At 41.8% G+C, this 24,094-nt stretch overlaps 1 protein-coding gene across 4 annotated transcripts in view; it reads left to right on the top strand.

Moving 5' to 3' along the window:
• pax5 (paired box 5) overlaps window positions 1-24,094 on the top strand; it is a 267,639-nt gene that overhangs the window by 128,754 nt on the left and 114,791 nt on the right. For 3 of the 4 annotated variants that reach the window (XM_072281839.1, XM_072281840.1, XM_072281838.1), the window contains exon 7: window positions 20,058-20,181. In XM_072281839.1, coding sequence (XP_072137940.1) covers window positions 20,058-20,181 — 124 coding nt within the window. Of the gene's footprint in view, window positions 1-20,057; window positions 20,187-24,094 lie in introns of those variants that run through there. The other variant, XM_072281841.1, reaches the window with a different exon arrangement.

The following is a 24,094-nucleotide window of genomic DNA, read 5'->3' as shown; positions in this document are numbered from 1 at the left end:
ACAATGCTGTGCCGAACACATACTTACTTTAGAAATTGCCTAGGTTTACCAATAGCCCTCTATTTTTCTAAGCTCCATGTACCTATCCAGGAGTCTCTTAAAAGACCCTATCATATCCGCCTCCATCACTGTTGCCGGCAGCCCATTCCACGCACTCACCACTCTCTGCGTAAAAAAACTTACCCCTGACATCTCCTCTGTACCTTCTTCCAAGCACCTTAAAACTGTGCCCTCTCCTGTTAGCCATTTCAGCCCTGGGAAAAAAGCGTCTGACTATCCACACGATCAATGCCTCTCATCATCTTATACACTTCTATCAGGTCACCTCTCATCCTCCGTCACTCCAAGGAGAAAAGGCTGAGTTCACTCAACCTATTCTCATGAGGCATGCTCCCCAATCCAGGCAACATCCTTGTAAATCTCTTCTGCACCCCTTCTATAGTTTCCACATCCTTCCTGTAGTGAGGTGACCAGAACTCTGAATAATACTCCAAGTGGGGTCTGACCAAGGTCCTATATAGCTGTAACATTACCTCTCAGCTCTTAAACTCAATCCCACGGTTGATGAAGGCCAATGCACCGTATACCTTCTTAACCACAGAGTCAACCTGCACAGTAGCTTTGAGTGTCCTATGGACTTGGACTCCAAGATCCCTCTGATCCTCCACACTGCCAAGAGTCTTACCATTAATACTATATTCCACCATCATATTTGACCTGTCAAAATGAACCACCTCACACTTCTCTGGGTTGAACTCCATCTGCCACTTCTCAGCCCAGTTTTGCATCCTATCAATGTCCCGCTGTAACCTCCGACAGCCCTCCACACTATTCACAACACCCCCAACCTTTGTGTCATCGGCACATTTGCTAACCCATCCCTCCACTTCCTCATCCAGATCATTTATAAAAATCACGAAGAGTAGGGGTCCCAGAACAGATCCCTGAAGCACACCATTGGTCACCGACCTCCGTGCAGAATATGACCCGTCTACAACCACTCTTTGTGTTCTGTGGGCAAGCCAGTTCTGGATCCAGAAAGCAAGGTCCCCTTGTCTCCTTACTTTCACAGTAAGCCTTATCAAGTGCCTTTCTGAAATCCATATATATTACATCTACCGCTCGACCTTCATCAATGTGTTCAGTCACATCCTCAAAAAATTCAATCAGACTTGTAAGGCCTGACCTGCCTTTGACAAAGCCCTGCTGACTATTCTTAATCATATTATGCCTCTTCAAATGTTCATAAATCCTACCTCTCAGGATCTTTTCCATCAACTTACCAACCACTGAAGTAAGACTCACTGGTCTATAATTTCCTGGACTATCTCTGCTCCCTTTCTTGAATAAGGGAACAACATCTGCAATCCTCCAATCCTCTGGAACCTCTCCCTTCCCCATTGATGATACAAGGATCATTGCCAGAGGCTCAGCAATCTCCTCCCTCGCTTCTCACAGTGGCCTGGGGTACATCTTGTCCGGTCCCGGAGACTTATCCAATGATGCTTTCCAAAATCTCCAGCACATCCCCTTTCTTAATGTCTATATTCTCAAGCTTTCCAATCCACTGTAAGACATCCCAACAATCACCAAGATCCTTTACCATAGTGAATACTGAAGCAAAGTATTCATTAAGTACCTCTGCTATCTCCTCCAGTTCCATACACACTTTTCCACTGTTGCACCTGATTGGTCCTATTCTCTCACGTCTTATCCTCTTACTCTTCACATACTTGTAGAATGCCTTGGGGTTTTCCTTAATCTTGTCTGCCAAGCCCTTCTCAGGGTCCCTTCTGGCTCTCCTAATTTCATTCTTAAACTCCTTCCTGCTAGCCTTATAATCTTCTAGATCCCTATCATTACCTAGTTTTTTGAACCTTTTGTAAGCTTTTCTTTTCTTCTTGACTAGATTTACAACAGCCTTTGTACACCATGGTTCCTGTACCCTACCATCCTTTCCCTGTCTCATTGGAATGTACCTATGCAGAGCTCCACGCAAATATCCCCTGAACATTTGCCACATTTCTTCTGTACATTTCCCTGAAAACATCTGTTCCCAATTTAAGCTTCCAAGTTCCTGCCTGATAGCTTCATATTTCCCCTTACTCCAATTAAAGGCCTTCCTAACTTGCTTGTTCCTATCCCTTTCCAATGCTATGGTAAAGGAGATAGAAATGTGATCACTATCTCCAAAATACTCTCCCACTGAGAGACCTGACTCCTGACCAGGTTCATTTCCTAATACCAGATGAAGTACAGCCTCTCCTGCTGTAGGCTTATCTACATATTGTGTCAAGAAACCTTCCTGAACACACCCAACAAACTCCACCCCATCTAAACCCCTTGCTCTAGGGAGATGCCAATCAATACTTGGGAAATTAAAATCTCCCACCACGATGACCCTGTTATTATTACACCTTTCCAGAATCTGTCTCCCTATCTGCTCCTCGATGTCCCTGTTACTATTGGGGTGGGTCTATAAAAAACACCCAGTAGAGTTATTGACCCCTTCCTGTTTCTAACCCACCCACAGAGAGTCCGTAGTCAATCCCTCCATGTCTTCCTCCTTTTCTGCAGCTGTGACATTTTCTCTGATCAGCAGTGCCACGCCCCCACCTCTTTTGCCTCTCTCCCTCTCCTTTCCGAAACAGCAAGATCCTGGCTCTAAGTTCATCTGCTTTGTTCATGATGCTTCTTGCATTAAAATAGACACATCTCAAACCATCGGTCTGAGCGCGTCCCTTCTCTATCACCTGCCTTTCTTCCCTCTCGCACTGTCACCAAGCTTTCTCTATTTGTGAGCTAACTGTCCCTTCCTCCGTCTCTTCAGTTCGGCTCCCACTCCCCAGCAATCCTAGTTTAAACTCTCTCCAATAGCCTTTGCAAACCTCCCGCCCCACCCAAAGGATATTGGTCCCCCTGGGATTCAAGTGCAACCTGTCCTTTTCTTTTACAGGTCACAGCTGTCCCAAAAGAAGTCCCAATGATCCAGAAATCTGAATCCCTGCTCCAAGCCCTCAGTCATGCATTTATCCTTCACCTCATTCTATTCCTAAACTCACTGTCACGTGGCACAGACAGTAATCCTGAGTTTACTACCTTTGAGGTCCTGCTTCTCAACTTCCTTCCTAACTCCTTGTAGTCTGTTTTCAGGACCTCTTCTCTTTTCCTAACTGTGTTGTTGGTACCAATATGTACCACGACCTCTGGCTCTTCTCTTTCCCACTTCTGGTTATTGTGGTCTGTTCAGAAACATCCCGGACTCTGGCACCTGCATTAAACTACCATCCATGCTTCTTTCCTGCATCCATAGAATTGCCTGTCTGACCCCCTAACTATAGAGTCCCCTATCACTGCTGCCATCTTCTTCCTTTCCCTACCTTTCTCAGCCACAGGACCAGACTCCGTGCCACTGTCTCTTCCCCCAGGTCGGCCATTCACCCCCCCCCCCCAACAGTACTCAAACAGGAGTACTTATTGTTAAGGGGGACAGCCACAGGGGTACTCTCTGGTATCTGACTCTTGCCCCTCCCTCTCCTGACTGTCACCCCTTTATCTGTCTCCCGAAGCCCTGGTATGACTACTTGCCTATAGCTCCTCTCTATCACCTCCTCACTTTTCCCTGACTAGACGAAGGTCATCGAGCTGCATCTCCAGTTCCATAATGTGGTCCCTAAGGAGCTGCAGCTCGACACACCTGGGATGGACTGTTTCTTGTTTGGAGACAGTGTCACACAGTTTCTCAAGTGCTTGATTATAGTCAGCAACAAGTGGTATGTAAACTGTAGTCAGGATAATGGAGGAGCACCCCCTAGGTAAATGGAATGGATGGCATTTGATCATGAGGTGTTCCAAGTCAGGGGAACATGAATTCGACAAAACCACCACATCAGAGCACCACTGAGCGTTTATCATGAAACACACACCTCCACCTTTTGCCTTTTCCAAATCAGCAGTTTAGTCCATCCTGTGAATGAAGAAGCCTTCGGGTCTGATTGCTGTACTTGGCATGCTGGGAGTCGGCCATGTTTCAATTACATATAGAAAACAACAATCTCTCATTTCCCTCCAATACAGCAATCTTGCCCTCAGGTCCTTAATTTTGTTCTCCAGTGACTGCATGTTTGCTAACAAGATGCTGGGTGGAGGGGGGCCTCAGTCCTCTGTGGTTCAGCCTGACTTGGAGTCCCCCTCCTGCCTTGCTTCCGGCTATGGTGATGAACCTGCATCAGCTTGAGGATGCCGTCCCTGCATATTTGAGACTTAAGTCTGCTGAGTCCTTTAGAAGATCATATAATCTGTAGATCACTGTCTATTCTAATCTAATCTAATTTAATCTAATCTAATTTATTTAAAAGTACATTGCTTAAAGGGAAACTACATGCTGCAGATTGCAGTGAGTGTAATTCAAAAGAGGTATATTTAGATGTATTGTACATAGCCCAAGCATTCCCTAAACCTGTTATCCCTGCCCTTTATTCTGAGAGGAACACACGAACTCTGTTCTCTCAAAATTTCACTTTTGAAGACCTCCTGCTTACCATGCACATGTTTGCCAGAAACCAGCCTGACTCAGCCAACACTTGTCAGACCCTTTCTCAGTACGTCAAACTCGGCCTTTCTTAAACTTAGAATCTCAACGCAAGGACCAGACCTATCCTTCTCCATAATTATCTTGAAACTATTGGCATTATGATTACAAGATACAAAGTGTTCTTCTACACAGACTTCTGTCACTTGCTATGTCTCATTCCCTAATAGGAGATCCGGTATCATGCTCTCTCTCTTGACTAAAGACCTCTATATATTGATTAAGGAAACTTTTCCTGAATACATTTAACAAACTCCATCCCATCCACCTCTTTTATGGCATGGGAATCCCAGTCAAAATGTGGAAAGTTAAAATCACCTACTATCACAACCTCATGTTTCCAGCAACAGGTTTCAGTCTCTCTACAAATTTGCTCCTCTAAATCCTGTTGACTATTGGGTGATCTATACTATAATTTGTAAGTGTTTTTTACTTAATCATTGAAATGACGTGGGTGTTACTGATAATATCCATCCCTACTTGGTCCTGAACTAAGGACCAATTATGGCGGTGAACCATGCCAATGTCTTGAGCGCTGCAAACAATCCTCTTAAATGTACCTCTTTTGAATTACTCTCACTGCAATCTAGGCATCTGTTAGTCTCATGAGACCATGGATTTGCACCTTGGAAGGTTTCATGCAAGGTTGTATGGAAGACTGGCAGTTGCCCATGCTGCAAGTCTCCCTTCTCCACACCACCGATATTGTCCAAGGGAAGGGCATTAGAACCCATACAACTTGGCATCAATGTCGTCGCAGAGCAATGTGTGGTTAAGTGTCTTGTTCAAGGACACAACACGCTGCCTCAGCCAAGGCTTGAACTAGCAACCTTCAGATCACTGGACCAATGCCTTAACCACTTGGCCACGCTCTGACTGGAGGCTTGTGTCTAGTGGGGCTGGTACTGGGTCCGTTGTTGTTTGTCATCTCTGTCAACAATCTAGATGATAATGTGGTAAACTAAATTAGCAAATTTACAGAAAACGCCGAGATAGACAGTGAAGATGGCTATCAAAGCTTGCAGCGGGATATCGACCAGCTGGAAAAATGGGCTGATCAATGCAGATGGAATTCCATGCAGACAAGTGTGAAGTGTTGCACATTGGGGGGGCCAACCAGGGTAGGTCTTACACCGGTGAGTAATAGGTCACTGAGAAGTGTGATAGAACAGAGGGATCTGGGAATACAGATCAATAATTCCTTGAATGTGGCATCACAGATAGATAGGGTCGAAAAGAGAGCCTTTGGCATATTGGCCTTCATAAATCAAAGTACTGAGTACAGGAGTTAGGATGTTACATTGGTGAGGTGAAATCTGGAGTATTGTGTGCAGTTCTGGCCATCTAACTACAGAAAGGTGTCAATAAGATTGAAAGAATGCAGAGAAAGTTTACAAAGGTGTTGCCAGGACTTAAGAAGCTGAGTTTTCGGGAAAGGAGAATGGCAGGAGATTTGATAGAGGTATGCAAAATTATGAAGTGCATATATACAGTGAATGAAAGCAGGCATTTTCCATTGAGCAACACACATCAAAGTTGCTGGTGAATGCAACAGGCCAGACAGCATCTCTAGGAAGAGGTGCAGTCGATGTTTCAGGCCGAAACGTCGACTGCACCTCTTCCTAGAGATGCTGTCTAGCCTGCTGCGTTCACCAGCAACTTTGATGTGTGTTGCTTGAATTTCCAGCATCTGCAGAATTCCTGTTGTTTGCATTTTCCATTGAGGTTGGAGGAGATTAAAAGTAGAGGTCATGGGTTAAGGGTGAAAGGTGAAATGGTTAAAGGAAACATGAGGGGAAACTTCTTCACTCAGGGGATGATGAGAGTGTGGAATGAGCTGTCAGCACAAGTGATGCATGCAGATTCAAGTTAAACATTTCAGAGCAATTTGAATAAGTACATAGACAGAAGAGGTATGGAGGGCTATGGTCCAGGTGCAGGTTGATGGGTCCAGGTAGATTAATAGTTTGGCCCAGACTAGATAGGCCAAAGGACCGGTGTATGTGTTGTAGTGTTCTGTGACTCAATGAGTAAATGTAACGGCACAGAATTAATAGGCTGAATATGTCATATGGTCAAGTACATGAATGCACAGTTGCAATGAAAACCCTAACTTACAGCAGCATCACAGGTATGTACCATCATATATGGAGCATTTACGAAGGAATATACAAGTTAAACATAAATCATGAACAACTCTTCCAAGAAAGGGCACAAAGTAATCGAAGTGCTGATAGTGTTGCGAAGCTGCCGTAATTAGAGTTGTTCTAGTTGGTTCAAGAATTGTATGTTTGAAGAGAAGTATATTTTCTTGACCTTCAGGCTTCTGTACCTCTTGCCTGACTGTAGCTGTGAGAGATGACGTGGCTCGGATGGTGTGGATCTTTGATGATAGATGTTGCCTTTTTTGTGGCATTGGCTCAGATACATGTTTACAGTGGCAGGCAAAAGTTTAGGCACCCCGGTTAAAATGTCTGTTACTTTGAATTGCTAAGCGAGTAAATGATGACTTGATTTCCAAAAGGCATAAAGTTAAAGATGACACATTTCTTTAATATTTTAAGGAAGATTACTTTTTTATTTCTATCTTTTACAGTTTCAAAATAACCAAAAAGGAAGAGGGCCCGAAGCAAAAGTTTGGGCACCCTGCATGGTCAGTACTTAGTAACATCCCCTTTGGCAAGTATCACAGCTTGTAAACACTTTCTGTAGCCAGCTAAGAGTCTTTCAATTCTTGTTTAGGGGATTTTCACCCATTCTTCCTTGTTCTGTGAGATTCTTGGGCCATCATGCATGCACTGTTCTTTTGAGGTCTATCCACAGATTTTCGATGATGTTTAGGTCAGGGGACTGTGAGGGCCATGGCAAAACCTTCAGCTTGCACCTCTTGAGGTAGTCCATTGTGGATTTTGAGGTGTGTTTAGGATCATTATCCTGTTGTAGAAGCCATCCTCTTTTCATCTTCAGTGTTTTTACAGACCGTGTGATGTTTGCTTACAGAATTTGCTGGTACTTTATTGAATTTATTCTTCCCTCTACCAGTGAAAAGTTCCCTGTGCCACTGGCTGTAACACAAGCCCAAAGCATGATCGATCCACCCCCATGCTTAACAGTTGGAGAGGTGTTCTATTCATGAAATTCTGCACCCTTTTTTCTCCAAAAATACCTACGCTCATTGCGACCAGTAAGTTCTATTTTAACTTTATTAGTCCACAGGATTTGTTTCCAAAATGCATCAGGCTTGTTTAGATGTTCCTTTGCAAACTTCTGATGCTGAATTTTGTGGTGAGGATGCAGAAAAGGTTTTCTTCTGATGACTCTTCCATGAACGTCATACTTGTGCAGGTGTCACTGCACAATAGAACAGTGCACCACCACTCCAGAGTCTGCTAAGTCTTTCTGAAGGTCTCTTGCAGTCAAACGGGGATCTTGATGTGCTTTTCTAGTAATCCTACGAGCAGTTCTCTCAGAAAGTTTTCTTGGTCTTCCAGACCTCAACTTGACCTCCACCATTCCTGTTAACTGCCGTTTCTTAATTACGTTACCAACTGAGGAAACGGCTACCTGAAAATGCTTTGCTATCGTCTCATAGCCTTCTCCTGCTTTGTGGGCATCATTTATTTTAATTTTCAGAGTGCTAGGCAGCTGCTTAGAGGAGCCCATGGCTGCTGATTGTTGGGGCAAGGTTTGAAGAGTCAGGGTATTTATAAAGCTTTGAAATTTGCATCACCTGCCTTTCCTAACGATGATTGTGAACAAGCCATAGCCCTAATAAGCTATTTAATAGACATTGCTGTATGATTATTCATATATCAACCAGAAGGACAAGTAGCTTCTTTCAAATCTCCAGATGTAGAAATTTTAACTGAGACAAATCAAATGAAATATGAAGGAATAAATTCATCAATGTTAAAACTAACCCAGGAGTAGAGCCCATACAAAACATCGATCAGAAAATAGACTTTCGGTATATATAGGTGTATTTGTGTTGCCACAATTCGAACAGAATCAACAGCTTTGTAGGTTATTGGAAGTTATTTGAATTACCACTTATAAAGGTGTTGTATCAGCTGGCCACACTACACCTCTGTTTATAATCTTCCTTTGGTAACTACTTCACTATTGCTTGTTTTTGCACCATCAATGACATTCATAAACTAACTTCTCATCCCCATCGTTTTGCTCAGCTTTAGTCCTGGAGCAGTGGAGTTTCAGTTTCTGCTGTTTGGTTCTAAAACTGGCATGATAAATTACTATGTTGAACATGCAGAAAATGGCACTGACTTAATTTTAAAGTGAAATGTTGGGCCAAAAAACTAAGAGTCACCAGAAAATCTGCAAAGTTACAGTAATGGCCACTTATTGGGCAAAAATCTGTAGTATGTACTAACTGTGAGCTGCTTATTTGATATCAACGATGGCCTCTGCCATCAGTTTCATTTAAACTTAAGGTCATCCACTTACAATAGATTTAATTGAACTCCTCCTCTCAACTGTAACATGAGACAAATGCCTTTTGAAGAACCAATAATTGAACAATATAATTGAAAATCCAATTTCATATTATTAGGTCAATCTATATATGTCTATCTACCAAATCTGTCTACTTGCCTATCTTCCTACCATTGTCAATCTTCCAAATTTTTATTGTTGTGTCTATCTATCTACAATTAATGCCATTAACAATTTATCTGTGCATTTACTCTGTTTATTTGTCAATTGTTGAATATGTATGTATTTTCAATTCTCTACCTAATATATGTATATCCCTTGGTTTGATCTCCTTGTACTGTGTCTGCGAGGCCAGCTCCTTTATCTGTCTGTCCATTTATGTCTGTCACAACTCTCAGTGCTCTGGTCTGCCCTGTTTTGGTATCATTATCCCCATCCATTTAATCAAATGTATAGTCATAGTACCTTCTTTCTATGTATGTATATTACATATAGAGATAATGTTTGTAGGGATAAAATCTATTTCCAATGTTATTTTTACATTTTATGCTTATTTACCTTTAATGGTTTGTCTGATTTATTGATCCATCTGATATATTCTTCCATGACACATGTGTCAGACATTTACCATCTCCTTCCCTATAATCTTCTTTAACTATTGGGCCTATTCAAATGCTTTGTCCATCTACCTATTTGCTACAACTGCCTGAGCTTTTATTTTCTACCAGTCTCTGTCCACATTTCCGTGGATTAATGGCAGGATATGGGCATTGGCTGTGGTCTGACTTGGACTTTATCCACTAGTGAATACCATATTTGAACCAAGATGGATGAGAGGTTGATTTATTAAGTGGGGTGGAAATCTAATCCAAGTACCAGAGCATGCAGTATGGTGTACAGGAGGAAAAGTCTGTCCCATATTTACCTTCTGCAGACTATTAAACAACATGAGGCTATTAATTTGGTTTCTGACTCTTCACTAAAACCCATAAAATCACACAGTTGTCAAATGGAGTTCATTTTAATTTCCTTTCAATCACAGTAAATTATTCAGGTGATAAATCAGCTGGGCCAGTCATCCCTGTGTAATAGAAACCCTAATTTCTGGCTAATTACCCAGCCCACTGCTGCCAAAAGATCAATACCAAAACAAAATGAAAAGGCCTGGAAATCCAGAGTGGGTGTTGGGGCAGCTCGGCTCCAGCAGAGTGATGAAAACAGCCACTATTTACCATGTCCATACTTAGAGTTCAGGGGGCATTTGGGAGCTCTAACCCGGAGAAGGTCATTCATAAGGAAAGTTATCCTCAACAGAAAATGCCTTCCTTAAGGATTGTAATTGATTGCATTCCCAAAGCAATCAAATCTAATTCATCATTTTAAAATCTCCTTGCGATATGAAAGGTAATCTCTTCAAGGCTAAAAACACTTAAGATTAATTTATTTTAATAAAAAATTCAATCCGGATAAAGGGACATCATCATTATTGAAACTGTCTATAATCCTAACGTTCAGGCTGTGTGAAAATTCACAAATAGTGACTCAGTTTCTCAGCTTATTCTCAAAGCTTTAGCAAGTCCAGAGCTTGGTGTTGTACATCTGCAGAGTTAAAAAGCTTTCTATGAGATAGGAAATAAAATAAACTGATTTACAGTCTCCTGCAGAAATTAAGTACATGCATTTTCAATGAGCCTTCACTCTCATACATAAAGGTTTTTTGGGGGAATAATCAGATTTCTGTTCAGAACATAGATGAGTGGGTATTTCACCAACAGAATATTCATTGGATACCCTGGTGTCTGGTGGTAGGTGATGTATTTTCAAATGGTCTGTAGACCTCCTTGAAGTCTAGAAATAAAGTGGTTGTTTTGTATGGGTTGTGGTGGGGGTGGTGCAGTGTTGGGTGTAGATATCTCCCTGACAAGCAGTTTAGGGATGTTAGTTTATCACAGGTAGGCCCCCTTTCAAAAGGCAATTATGGCAGAAATGACAGACACATCATGCATATGATTGCAACCTAAAGCTGACCCCTCCTGGACTCAGGACAGTTGTTAGAAAGGTGAGAGGGATCGGCAGCAGTAACAGCTTTACCTTTGGATGATTATTTGGAAGCACATCCAAAATCATGTTTAACTCCTTTCTTACATCCGAAAACCATCCCATTATTGATATTACTGCACAAATGTAAAGCCACATTTCAGACATTTTTTCCATTACAGGTAAGATTGAATATAAAAAATTATGTTTCAAATTTTTATTCACAATTTATTCTGATAGATTGATAAGTGCCATGAAATAATACCCTCAAGATTGCAGCTTGTTGTGGTGTGGAGTTCAGTGAAAAACTGGGTTACACATCTTCAGAGTTACAGCCCTATTTCCCAATGAAATAATTTCGACAAGAGCAGTTCCTATTACTGCGAGGAGAACACAGGCATTGCGATTTATTATTACTTATGGTCTCCCGACTTGTTTACGTGCAACCATGTTTGGTGTGTGAGATGGAAATGTCATTATGCAAATGACATTGAATGTCCTTACTGAGGCTAAATAATTTTTGTATTGGACGATTAAACCTCATCTGTTATCAGTATGGGCTGCAGTGGGCTATTAAACAGTCCCAGCAGTATTTACTCCTAGTAATAGGAAAATGGGAAAGGAAAAGGCAAAACAATTGCTGCGACTAGACTGTGATTGTCCTGTGGAAATTTGTCTTACAAAGTGGTCCAGATAGCCATCTTGTAAAGCAGTGAGAGGTAAATAAGAGAAAATATATTCCTTTGTCGAGGCCCATTTGAATCAGTTTGCTAGAAATTAGCTCAATTTTATCAGAAATAAATTGGCAAGATTTCAAAGGAGATCGGAAACCAATCGACTCTGGGATAAGTTGCACGTCATCCCTTACGCAGCTGGGGAGTTGCATTTGTATCAATGCTGATAGCTTATGAATTCCAAAATTGACAGAATTTACAGAAAAATGAGGATAATCCATCTTCCTTAGTGGGCTGTCAAAACCTGGTCATACTTCATAATCTTCAATTACTGCTGCTATTTTCAGACATTTACATGTCGGCATTACAGAGAGATGGAAATGAGAAAAGAAAGGGAGAAGGCTACAGGAAAAATGCAGCTCTTTCAGTAGCAGAGCATAAAAGAAGAAAAAAAATCAGGTTTGGCTGTAGAAGACTTCAGAGAGCTAGAGAGAGGGAGAGAGAGAGAGAGAGAGAGAGAGAGAGAGAGAGAAGGGGGGAGGGGGGAGAGAAAGAGAGAGAGAGGTGGGTGGGGGACAGAGGGGGGAAGAGGGGGGAAGAGCAAGAGAGAGAGAGAGAGAGAGAGAGAGACTTTTTAATGCTCCATTGCCCTTAAGCAGACAATATATTGGTGTGTGTCCTCTGCTGATTTCTCTATTGGTTGCCACAGATAAATATCGGAGATTATTATGCTGTGATCTTGACATAAGGGTTATATAGACATACCTCGTGGAGAGTGTATTGTGTGGTTGGACACTGTGGCAGTAAATCACTCTGCTCACACATCAGGAAGCAGAGATTGGTATAAATTGCACAGGCTAGGGTCAGCCTGCAGTCACCTGTGTGATGAGTTTGGCGGGTTCGAAGCCAGCTGCTGATCGAGCCGGGCCACCCTGTGGAAAAATCTCTGCTCTGACACCATGGCACACATTTTGTAATCTGCACTAACGAGTTTGATTAATCAGTCCGTGGCTCCAATGAAGTGATACCAGCCTAGGCCTCTACGTCGAACAGACACAAATGCAGCATTGAGGTTACAATCAGATCATCAACGGATCTTATTAAATGGTGGAGAAAGGCCAATTGGCCTATTTCTGCTCCAAAATTACATATTTTCTCCCCAAACCTCTCCCATCCCTCAAACAGAGATCCATTTTGGATTTTTAAATGAAATTGTCAATAATTTATTTCATCAGTCTTATTACAGAATAGTCTCGGCTAGAAGATTAAAGGATAAGTAATGACCTTTGTACTATTGGTGATATTAACTGTTAGTTCCATTATTGGGGCAATGTTGCCAGGGCAGCACATATTCCAGGGCAGCTCATATTTCAGAACAGCTCATATTCTAGGGCATCTCACTTTCCAGAACAGCTCATATTCCAGAACTCATATTTCAGAACAGCTCATATTCCAGAACAGTTCATATTCCTGGACAGCTAATATTCCAGGGCAGCTCATATTCCAGAACATCTCATGTTCTAGAGTATCTCAAATTCCAGGGCAGCTCATATTCCTGGGTATATCATATACCAGGGTATCTCATATTCCAGGGCAGTTCATATTCCAGGGTACCTCATGTTTCAGAACAGATCATATTCCAGAACAGCTCATATTCCAGAACAGCTCATATTTCCAGGGTAGCTCACCAAAACACGTTGGGCAAAACATATTTTTTGGATTTCGTTAAAGAAACACTGGACCTCAAAGAAAGTCAATTTGAGGAGAGTCAGTTATCTAACGAGGCTGAATGTTGCTTTTCATATGAAAATGTTTTTTTTAAATAATCTCTTCATTCTGCAAGAAATTGCAGAGAGTTGTGAATGCAGCCCAGTAAATCACACAAACGAGCCACCCTTCCATTAATTCCATATACCGTTTGTACATATCTGGCTGACTTGGGAGAACAGCCAACATAATCAAAGACCATTCCCACCCTGGACACTCTCTCATTTCTCCTCTCCCACCAGATAGAAGATACAAAAGCTTGGAAGAATAGATCACCAGTCTTACCAGACATTTGAATAAACCTCCCATACACGAAAAATGAACTCTTGGTCTCCCAGTCTACCTTACTCTTGCTTTGTTTACTTGCACTGCACTTTCTCTGTAACTGCAAGAATATTTTCTTTATACCACCTCAGTGTACGGCAGGATATGCCTGGTTGGCACGCAAGCAAAGCTGGGTTAACGAGACAATAATAAACCAATTCTAAGTTCCACCCTAATAGCTTGTTGTTGCTGGATGCATAGTGTTTCCCCTTCCATTCTACTGGAGAATGGGGTCAGATGAAAAGCTGCTGGCAGAGGCAGTAAATAATTGCCAGTGGGAGCAGGGAACCCAGGTTTTCAACAATCAGTTCCCTTCACTTCCCTGACTGATTAAACAATTGAGAATAACAAAGAAAGAAGTTAGAATAAACATTTCAATGACATTTTAAAAAGTGAAATTAATGATGCAGCTGGAGTGATTAGATGTGCGACTCAGTCTGATCATGATTTAACAACGACTTCTTGAAGGTGGAGATGTTTGACGTGAAAGTCTAAGCTTTGTTCCCAGGGGCCCTTTCACTCTGAGCTACAAGCAGGAGTTAGCACCAGGGGATGTACCAGAAACATTTAACAGGGAAAAATATATACAAGTTATTTAAAGAGCTGATTTGAGCTGGAAAATAGGGGAAGTACTTCAATTAATCTTCCAGGCTTCCATTAATTTTGTAATGAGTGGAAATCAATTGTTTGCTGCACTTGATAAGGAATTTCCGCTATGAGCAACTGTAAGCATCATGCACCAGCAATGCAAGCAATTTTAGTGATTGTCACTACTTTATTTGTGTAATGTTTCCTATTGTTGGATAAAGCAGGTAGATTAATTACCAGCAGTGCATTCCATAACCATTACTGGAATTTATTTTATCAATCACTTATTAAACATAGCAGACTGAAATGGAATCTGAACATCACCTGCTAAGTATAAACAGTGAAAACAAATGTAGAATGGTGGGTTTGGAAGAAAGGTTCATTTTGAACATTGCCTTCTGTTGGTAATCTGCAAAATTAGATTTATTACCTGTTTTACAATGTGATTTTGTTTTTTCTTTGTAATCGTGAACCATAATGGTGATATGACAGCCTCTAAGATTACTAATAGATGTGGAAATAGAAAATGACACTAATGGTTCAGTCCAGTTACTGCAAACCAATGACTTACAGAAACACAGTTAGGGAATTAAAAGTAAAAAAAAAACTTTGTGCTGCTGAGCTTTAAAGTAAGGACAATTGCCGAATGTAATGTTACAGAAAAATTTGTTGCTTCTAATTGTTCCTGCACTCTACTGCAAACTAAATTCTTCTGAAAGCTTTTTGGTGACGATACTTCATTGCTACTGAAGAGGGCGCTGAGATGTAAATTATATGCAAATAAAACATTGGAGCCCTCTATATGTAACCTCCTTTAATGCTGTTGGGTACTACTCAAGAACTCTGTAGTAGCCCCAGGTACTTTTTAGGAGCTTTGTACTGCACCATCCCCTTCATAGATCTTCACAGTCTCTGTACTGTATTCTCCATCAATACCTTCATATGCTGTTCATGATCATTGCATTCTGTCCTGTTTTACTATCTTTGGGTAGTATGCACGATTGGTCTCTGCATTTCAACACTCTGTGATAGTTCCAGACCCCATCATGATTTTTGTGCTCTTTCCTCCTTTAATATCTCCAAATTCCACGAGGGATCACTGCATTTAGACAATAAAATAGCTTTTATTCATTTATATGATGGATGTGTAGGATCTAATCAGTGGTATTGCTTGGATTAAATGGAGGCATAAAGGTGGGAAGCCTTCAGTCAGCTGGAATGATTTTTCTCTTTTGCAGATGTGAATCCCACACTCCACATCCAACTTCATGTCATATGAAATAAAAAGGAAAGCCTCAGTTGTTCTAGCTCCTTCCTCTAAATCACGCACCTCCCTAATCCAACTCCTACATCTGTTTACCACCTCCCTCCAAAGCAAAGCTTAGGAGGCTATGAAATAGCATCTTCAAAACAATTACAACCCTGGTCATGACAAAGAGGCATATCTGAAGAAGATGATGAGGGGCCTTTTAAATGAAATGGTTCATTGCCCACTTCATAGCTTCTGATGCAATTAGGTTTATTTAAAATGTTGACATTTTTTGTTAGAAATTGTCCAGACAATGATACTGCCTGTTAAGTTTACACATCTCCATAGCTGAAGCACTTTGAGCAATTGTACTGGAATAACATCAAAGCTCTGAAGTCACACTATGTAGATTTACTTGGATGACAACTGGGATGAGGGATGTCAATCATGTGGAGAATTCGGAGAACTGAGTTTGCTGTCCTCAACGCAGAATAATGCTAAAAGAGATAGTCGTAGTCATGGAAGGTTTTGGTAAGGCAAGTAGGAAGAAAGTGTTTTCTCTGGCAAGAGGGTCAGTAACTCAAGGTCATAGGTTTAAAGTAACCGATGAAGAGGAAATTTCATTGAATGGAGGGTTGTTAAGGTCTGCAACACATTACCCAAGAAGATGGTGGAAACATATTCATGGGAATTTAAAAAGGCAATTAAATATTAAATATCTTCCTGCGGATGATTGATTTGCAAAGGGAAAAATTGGAGCTGGGAACTATTTGGATGATTCTTTCGAAGGGATGTGATAGACTGAGTTAATCAATAATTTCTTCTTATCCTCCTTTACATTTTTACTGCTGTTAATAGTACTGGTGGCTTTCAAAACGTCTCTGTGATTCCATTTCTGTCAACATGTGTGATCTGCAAATGCTCTTTAGAGGTGCCCCCATTATATTAAAAACAAATGTGAGAGTATCTTCAGGAGAGGAACATTGCCTCTTTTCATTCAGAATAAGTAAAAATGTCATATCTAATGCACTGCTGTATGGTGTTCTGTCCCGGACACAACAAGCCTGTGAGTTACAAGTCACGAAGAGTTGAAATATGTCTGCAAAGTTAACCCTGTTAATTGTCTTGCACCTTGTCATTAGACTGGGTAGAACCAAGCAAAAAAAAAAATTGAACAGTAAGAAAATACACCCCAGAAAACCAATAAATCAAACTGCCATTTTTTCCCCTAATGACACTGACATTGTCTTTTCTAGTTGCAGGTAATCCACTCCCCGTGTGTCCCCTTCCCTTTCCCGTTCCCACCAATCCACCCACAGTCTCTTCATTATTCACCTTCCCATCATTCCCCCACTCAGGTTCCATCTGTCTGTCACCCACATACACATTTACCTGGCTTTCCTCCTTGTTTTCATTCCTTTCATCCACCATTGCCACCTGGTTCCATCTGTCTATCATCTTTCTATTACCCAGTTGCAACTATTACTGACCAGCCTCTGTCTCTACCCTGTCCTTTCCCTTACCTGGCTCCACCTACCTTGATTATCTTCTACCTTTCTTATGTTTCCACCAGTCGCCTATTAGCCCCTGTCTCACCTGTGCCTCTCACCTCTTTGTACTGGACATCCTCTCTCTACACGCTCTGACCTTTATGTGGATTTCCAAACCAAGACACTGACTATCCCTTTGCCTGCACAAACGATGTTTAAAACACTGACTTCTTCTAGCAGTTGACATTTTGCATCAGGTTCCATCATATGTAGTAGCCGGTGCATCAATAAGCTACATAACCAACATAACACTTGAAAATGTGAGTAGATCAATTAAATAACAGGATTGTCTGCTATTCTACTCATATACTGTTTCCAGTTTTTAGTCAGCAGATCGATCCTCCACCCCTGCATTTTCCGCACCTTAATCTCTTCACCTAAAACTTTGCTAAAGATTCTTTCGAGGCATTTCTGCATGATTTGATCCATGAGTAAAGGTTTAAGGTAAGGAGATTGAGTGTGGATTTGTTTTTTTCACCCAGAAGGCAGGTGCTTTCACAACAGTTGAGAATTATTTTGATGAACAGCTGAAGCACCATGGCATTGAAGGCCACAGGGCAGAGTGCTGGATAATGGATTCAGTACCTGATAGCTGGTATACACACAGAGTGCTGGATAATGGATTCAGTACCTGATAGCTGGTATACACACAGAGTGCTGGATAATGGATTCAGTACCTGATAGCTGGTATACAGACAGAGTGCTGGATAATGGATTCAGTACCTGATAGCTGGTATACACACAGAGTGCTGGATAATGGATTCAGTACCTGATAGCTGGTATACAGACAGAGTGCTGGATAATGGATTCAGTACCTGATAGCTGGTATACAGACAGAGTGCTGGATAATGGATTCGGTACCTGATAGCTGGTATACAGACAGAGTGCTGGATAATGGATTCAGTACCTGATAGCTGGTATACAGACAGAGTGCTGGATAATGGATTCAGTACCTGATAGCTGGTATACACACAGAGTGCTGGATAATGGATTCAGTACCTGATAGCTGGTATACACACAGAGTGCTGGATAATGGATTCAGTACCTGATAGCTGGTATACAGACAGAGTGCTGGATAATGGATTCAGTACCTGATAGCTGGTATACACACAGAGTGCTGGATAATGGATTCAGTACCTGATAGCTGGTATACAGACAGAGTGCTGGATAATGGATTCAGTACCTGATAGCTGGTATACAGACAGAGTGCTGGATAATGGATTCGGTACCTGATAGCTGGTATACAGACAGAGTGCTGGATAATGGATTCGGTACCTGATAGCTGGTATACAGACAGAGTGCTGGATAATGGATTCGGTACCTGATAGCTGGTATACAGACAGAGTGCTGGATAATGGATTCGGTACCTGATAGCTGGTATACACACAGAGTGCTGGATAATGGATTCGGTACCTGATAGCTGGTATACAGACAGAGTGCTGGATAATGGATTCGGTACCTGATAGCTGGTATACACACAGAGTGCTGGATAATGGATTCGGTACCTGATAGCTGGTATACAGACAGAGTGCTGGATAATGGATTCGGTACCTGATAGCTGGTATACACACAGAGTGCTGGATAATGGATTCGGTACCTGATAGCTGGTATACAGACAGAGTGCTGGATAATGGATTCGGTACCTGATAGCTGGTATACAGACAGAGTGCTGGATAATGGATTCGGTACCTGATAGCTGGTATACACACAGAGGGCTGGATAATGGATTCGGTACCTGATAGCTGGTATACAGACAGAGGGCTGAAGAGCCTGTTTGCATGCTGTATGTCTCTACTGCCCCTCTTGTGATGATTATCAGCCTTTCTATTTTTTTTGCTGTAGCTGCATGTTTGCATTCTGTGGCTCATGGGCCTGAAGACTGTGATCTCTCTGTACACAACATTTACAATTTCTCACCTTTTTTCCCTCGTCCTCCTGCCAAAGCGAATAAACTATTTTCCGCAGATTCTTGATTTGCCATGTTCTTGCCCAATTGCTTCAATTCCCTTTGTACACTTTGCATCCCTCACACAGCTCACTTTCCGATTGGTTTTGTATTATCAACAAACTTCGATTTCTACGGTGTTTTCATCTAAATTATTAGTATAAATCATGAATACCTGGTAACCCTGTACTGATCCTTGTGCTACCTCAGCAGTAACAATTACCCATTTATTTCTATTCTCCACTCCTTGTCCTTCATCCAATTCTCCATCCATGCTATTATGTTACCCTCCATGACAAGAGCCCATGTTTTTAGACTGGAAGTAACCTTTTGAAAATGCAGCTAAATCCTATCGCCAATTTCATCCTTATCCGGATTGTTACATTTTCAGTTATCTCCATGTTGGTTTTCCTTCTTAAAATCAGCTTTATATTTCCTTTTCTGATTTCTCTGTGTGACGTTCTTAATGGTTGATACAATCATTTCATTGACAACAGATGTCAGGCTAATTGGTCCACTATTCCCTGTTTTTGTTTCTGCCATTTACATTTCTTGCCTTGCACTCTGTTGTGACAATTTCAGAATCTAGACAACTTGGAAGATCATCACAAGATCACCTGCCATTTCTGCAGCAAACCCTTTTAGGTGTCTGATCTTTATCCCTGAGGCAGTCAGTGTTCCATGCTGTTCTGTGTGGATTTAACTAACATCAACCTGTATTCCTTTCTCATGCTTTGCAGGTTTATTGTGATCCAACGTATCCAGATCTTTGGTGACTACATACCATGTGTAGTGTCACTGTAAACTTGTTCATTGCAATACATGGATGAACAAAATGTTTGCGTGGGAAGTTATAAGCCACCTTTCCTTATTTTTCCAGAATACAGAGTATTCCACCATGGCATCACTAGCTGGAGGACTGGAAGATATGAAGTCGAGTCTAGCAAATCCAGCTGACATAGGGGCCAGTGGTCCAGGACCTCAATCTTACCCAATTATTACAGGTTAGTCTCGATAAAAACTTGTGTTTTATTCCAAGTGATTGCAGAGCACACTTAGACGTTTTATCCATAAGACACAGGAGCAGAATTAAGCCATTTGGCCCACAGGGTTTGCTCTGCTATTTGTTCATGGCTGATTTATTTTCCCTCTTAACCTCATTCTCCTGCCTTCTCCCCATAAAGTTTTGCACCCTGAAGAACCTATCAACTTCCGTTTTAAATGTGCCCAATAACTTGGCCTCAGCAGCTGAGCTCAATAAGTTCACCACCAGCTGGCTAAAGGTATTCCTCCTCATCTCTGTTCTACAGCAACGTCTTTGTATTCTGAGGCTGAAACCTCTGGTCCTAGTGGAAGCATCCTCTGCACTTCCGCCTTATCTAGGCCATCTAATATTCGACAGATTTCACTGAGACCTCCCCTTATTCTTCTAAACTCCTAGTGTGTACAGTCCAGAGCCATCAAACACAACTCATATGTTAATGCCATCAATACTGGGTCATTCTCACAAATATCCTTTGGACCCTCTCCAATGCCAGCACATCCGTCCTTAGATATGAGGTGCAAAACTGCTTACAATATTTCAAGTGCCACCAGACAAATGCCTTATAAAGCCTCAGCATTACATCCTTGCTTTTATATTCTACTCCTCTCAAAGTGAATGCTAAGGTTGCATTTGCCTTCTTTACTACCGATTCCACCTGCAAGATAATCTTTAGGGAATTCTACACTAGGACTCCCAAGTCCATTTATACCTCTGATTTCTGAATTTGCTCCCCATTTAGAAAGTAATCTGAACCTTTATTCCTTTGCCGAAGTGCATGACCAAACAATTCCCTACACTGTATTTCACCTGCTATTTTCATTTGCCCATTCTCTTAATCTGTCCAAGTCCTTTTGCAGATTCTCTGCTTCCCCAACACTACCTACCCCTCCACCTATCTTTGTAACATCTGAAAGCTTGAGCACAAAGCCATCAATTCCATCATCCAGACCATTAACATATACTGTCAAAAACAGCAGACCCAACACTGACCCCTGAGGAACACCACTTGTCACCGGCAGCCAACCAGAAAAGGCCCCCTTTATTCCCAATCATTGCCTTTTTCCTGTCAACTAATCTTCTAACCATGTGAGTTTCTTTCCTGTAATATCATTTGTGTGGGACCTTGTCAAAGGTCTTCTGAAAACCCAAGAGTATACAACATCCACTGACTCTTCTTTGCCTACCCTGCTTGTTATTCCTTCAAAGAATTCCAACAGATTTGCCAGGCAAGTCTTCCCTTTGAGGAATCCATGCTGACTGGTCCATTTGATCATGTTTCTCCAAATACCCTGAAACCTCATCCTTAATAATAGGCTCGAACATCTAACATCTTAACTGATGGCAGTGGCCTTCAGTATTTTTTATACTGTTGGTTACTGTTGTGTCTGTGGCTGGTTTACACAACAATGTCATTAATAAAAACACTGGAGATGGAAGCTAAATCAACAGGATTCTTTAGTAACTAAAACAGAACTGAACACACATATATACAGATCCATACGTACCTAGTAGCACATGCTCAATACGATGTATTATCACAACATAAAGTAGTCCTATATTATACAGTAGGTTATACGGTACACTCCTCCTCTTTTATTTTAATAGTGTATCAACTGTTTTTTTTACTGGGGGCAATACACTAAACAAATATGTGTACCCTTAACATACAACACTTACCAATTTTTTACTTAGTAACTTAATAATATCAAATTATAATAAAGTAATATAATAATATTATTATTACAATAATTATAACAAGTCTCGGGGGGGGGGGTTCTTCTTTGCCTCTCTGGGTAACGTCTGCCCTGAAATGTTTGATTTGGGGAACTAGTCTCCACAGGTACATCAGGTGGGTCCTCAGCACTGATGACAGGCTTATCTGTGGATGAGGCTGATGTAATCACATCAGGAGTGTTTGTTTCTATGTCCGGGGAGTCAGGGCAAGGTGTTGTTGTGTTTTTCACCTGAGCATTCAAGACTTGATCCACATGACGTATTTCTATGTCAGGGGAGTCCGGGCAAGGTGTCATTGAGTTTTTCACCTGAGCACCCAGCATTTGGTCCACATGATGTCTCCATACGTTCTCTCCCACCTGTACTCTATACACCAGTGGCCCGCCTATGGTGGAAATTGTACCCGGCTGCCACTTTTCAGTCCGGTAATCACGTGCGAGAACTGACTGTCCCACACTGAACCTCTGTGTTGACTTAGCATTCAAGTGTTTGAGCTGTCTGTTCTCCACATCACGCCATACATCTGGTTTGAGAAGATCCATGTGGGACCTCAGGTTCCTGTTCAGAAACATCATTGCTGGAGTCTGATTAGTAGTTGCATGTACTGCATTTCGGTAGGCAAAGAGGAGGTTGTCTATCTTGTGTTGCAGTGGTCGATTTTCGCTGTCCGTTGTCTTGTTGGCTTTCTTGAATGTCTATACAAATCTTTCTGCCAAGCCATTTGTGGATGGATGATAAGGGGCAGATGTAAAGAGCTTGATTCCATTGTTCTTCATAAAATTTTGGAATTCTTCAGAACAGATTGTCTTCCATTGTGCAGATTTGTTCTGGTATGCCATTCCTGGGGAACATGGTCCTCAGAACTGTAATGGTCTTTTCTGATGTGGTTGACTTCATTTTGATGACCTCTGGCCATTTGGAATGTGCATCGATGGCGATTAAAAAGATAGAGTCCATGAATGATCCAGCAAAGTCGATGTGCACTCGTTGCCATGGTGATGAGGGCCACTCCCATGGATGGAGAGGGGCTTGTGGTGGTGTGTTCTGGATCCTTTGACATCCAGAGCATTTCTTGGTCAAGTCCTCAATCTGTTTATCGATTCCTGGCCACCACACATAGGCACGGGCAGACTTTTCATCTTCACGGTGCCCAAGTGCCCCTTGTGCAGTTCCTCCAGCACTCTGGTAAGTAGCTTGGGAGGAATCACAACTCGTGAGCCACACATTAGAGTTCCCCAACTCACTGACAACTGCTCCTTCCTCACCGAGAAGGCTAGAAACAGTGTTACCACCCTCTGGTCATCCCTTTACCGTGATGTCATACACTTTTGACAACATAGGGTCATTGCGTGTTTCCCTTTCAATGAGGCTGTTTGGTACTGGTAATTGTTCGACTATTGTTGTGTGAAAGACCTCTGCTGAATCCATTTGCGTAGTTACCTCAGAAGTGGGCATTGGTGAACGTGACAAACCATCTGCGTTGCCGTGTTGCTTGGTCCCCTTGTGTTCAATGTCATACCTGTGACCTCCTAAGAAAAGAGACCATCGCTGTAGCCTTTGTGCTGTCATCACTGGAACGCCTTTTCTTGGGTTGAAGATTGACACGAGAGGCTGATGGTCAGTCAACAGGGTAAACTTTTGGCCATACAGGTAGTGACTGAATTTCTAGACTCCCAACTCGAGGCTTAGGGCCTGTCTGTCAATCTGTGCGTAGTTGCGTTCAGCTGAAGTTAGTGTTCTTGACGCAAAGGCTATTGGTCTTTCGGAGCCACCTGGAAACTTGTGCGATAACACAGCTCCTCTCTTATGGGATGAGGCATCACAAGCCAGTCGGATAGGTAAGGAAGGGTCAAAGTGTGCGAGCACCCCTTCTGAAATTATGAGCCTTTTAGTTTCTTGAAGCGCTTTCTCACAGCTCTCAGTCCACTTCCATTGTGTCCCTGTCTGTAATAATTTATTTAGTGGGTGCAGAACTATGGATAGGTTAGGCAAGAACTTGTGGTAGTAGTTCACTAGTCCAAGATATGGTCTCAGCTGAGACACATTTTCAGGTAGTGGTGCCTTAAGCACCGCTTCTATCTTGTCTTGAGACGTGTGTAAGCCATCCTTGTTGATCACATGCCCACAGTATGAGATTT

Source organism: Mobula birostris, chromosome 17 (assembly GCF_030028105.1).
Source record: "Mobula birostris isolate sMobBir1 chromosome 17, sMobBir1.hap1, whole genome shotgun sequence".
In the NCBI taxonomy this organism is placed as follows: domain Eukaryota; kingdom Metazoa; phylum Chordata; class Chondrichthyes; order Myliobatiformes; family Myliobatidae; genus Mobula; species Mobula birostris.
This window is presented reverse-complemented; position numbering and strand designations above follow the sequence as displayed.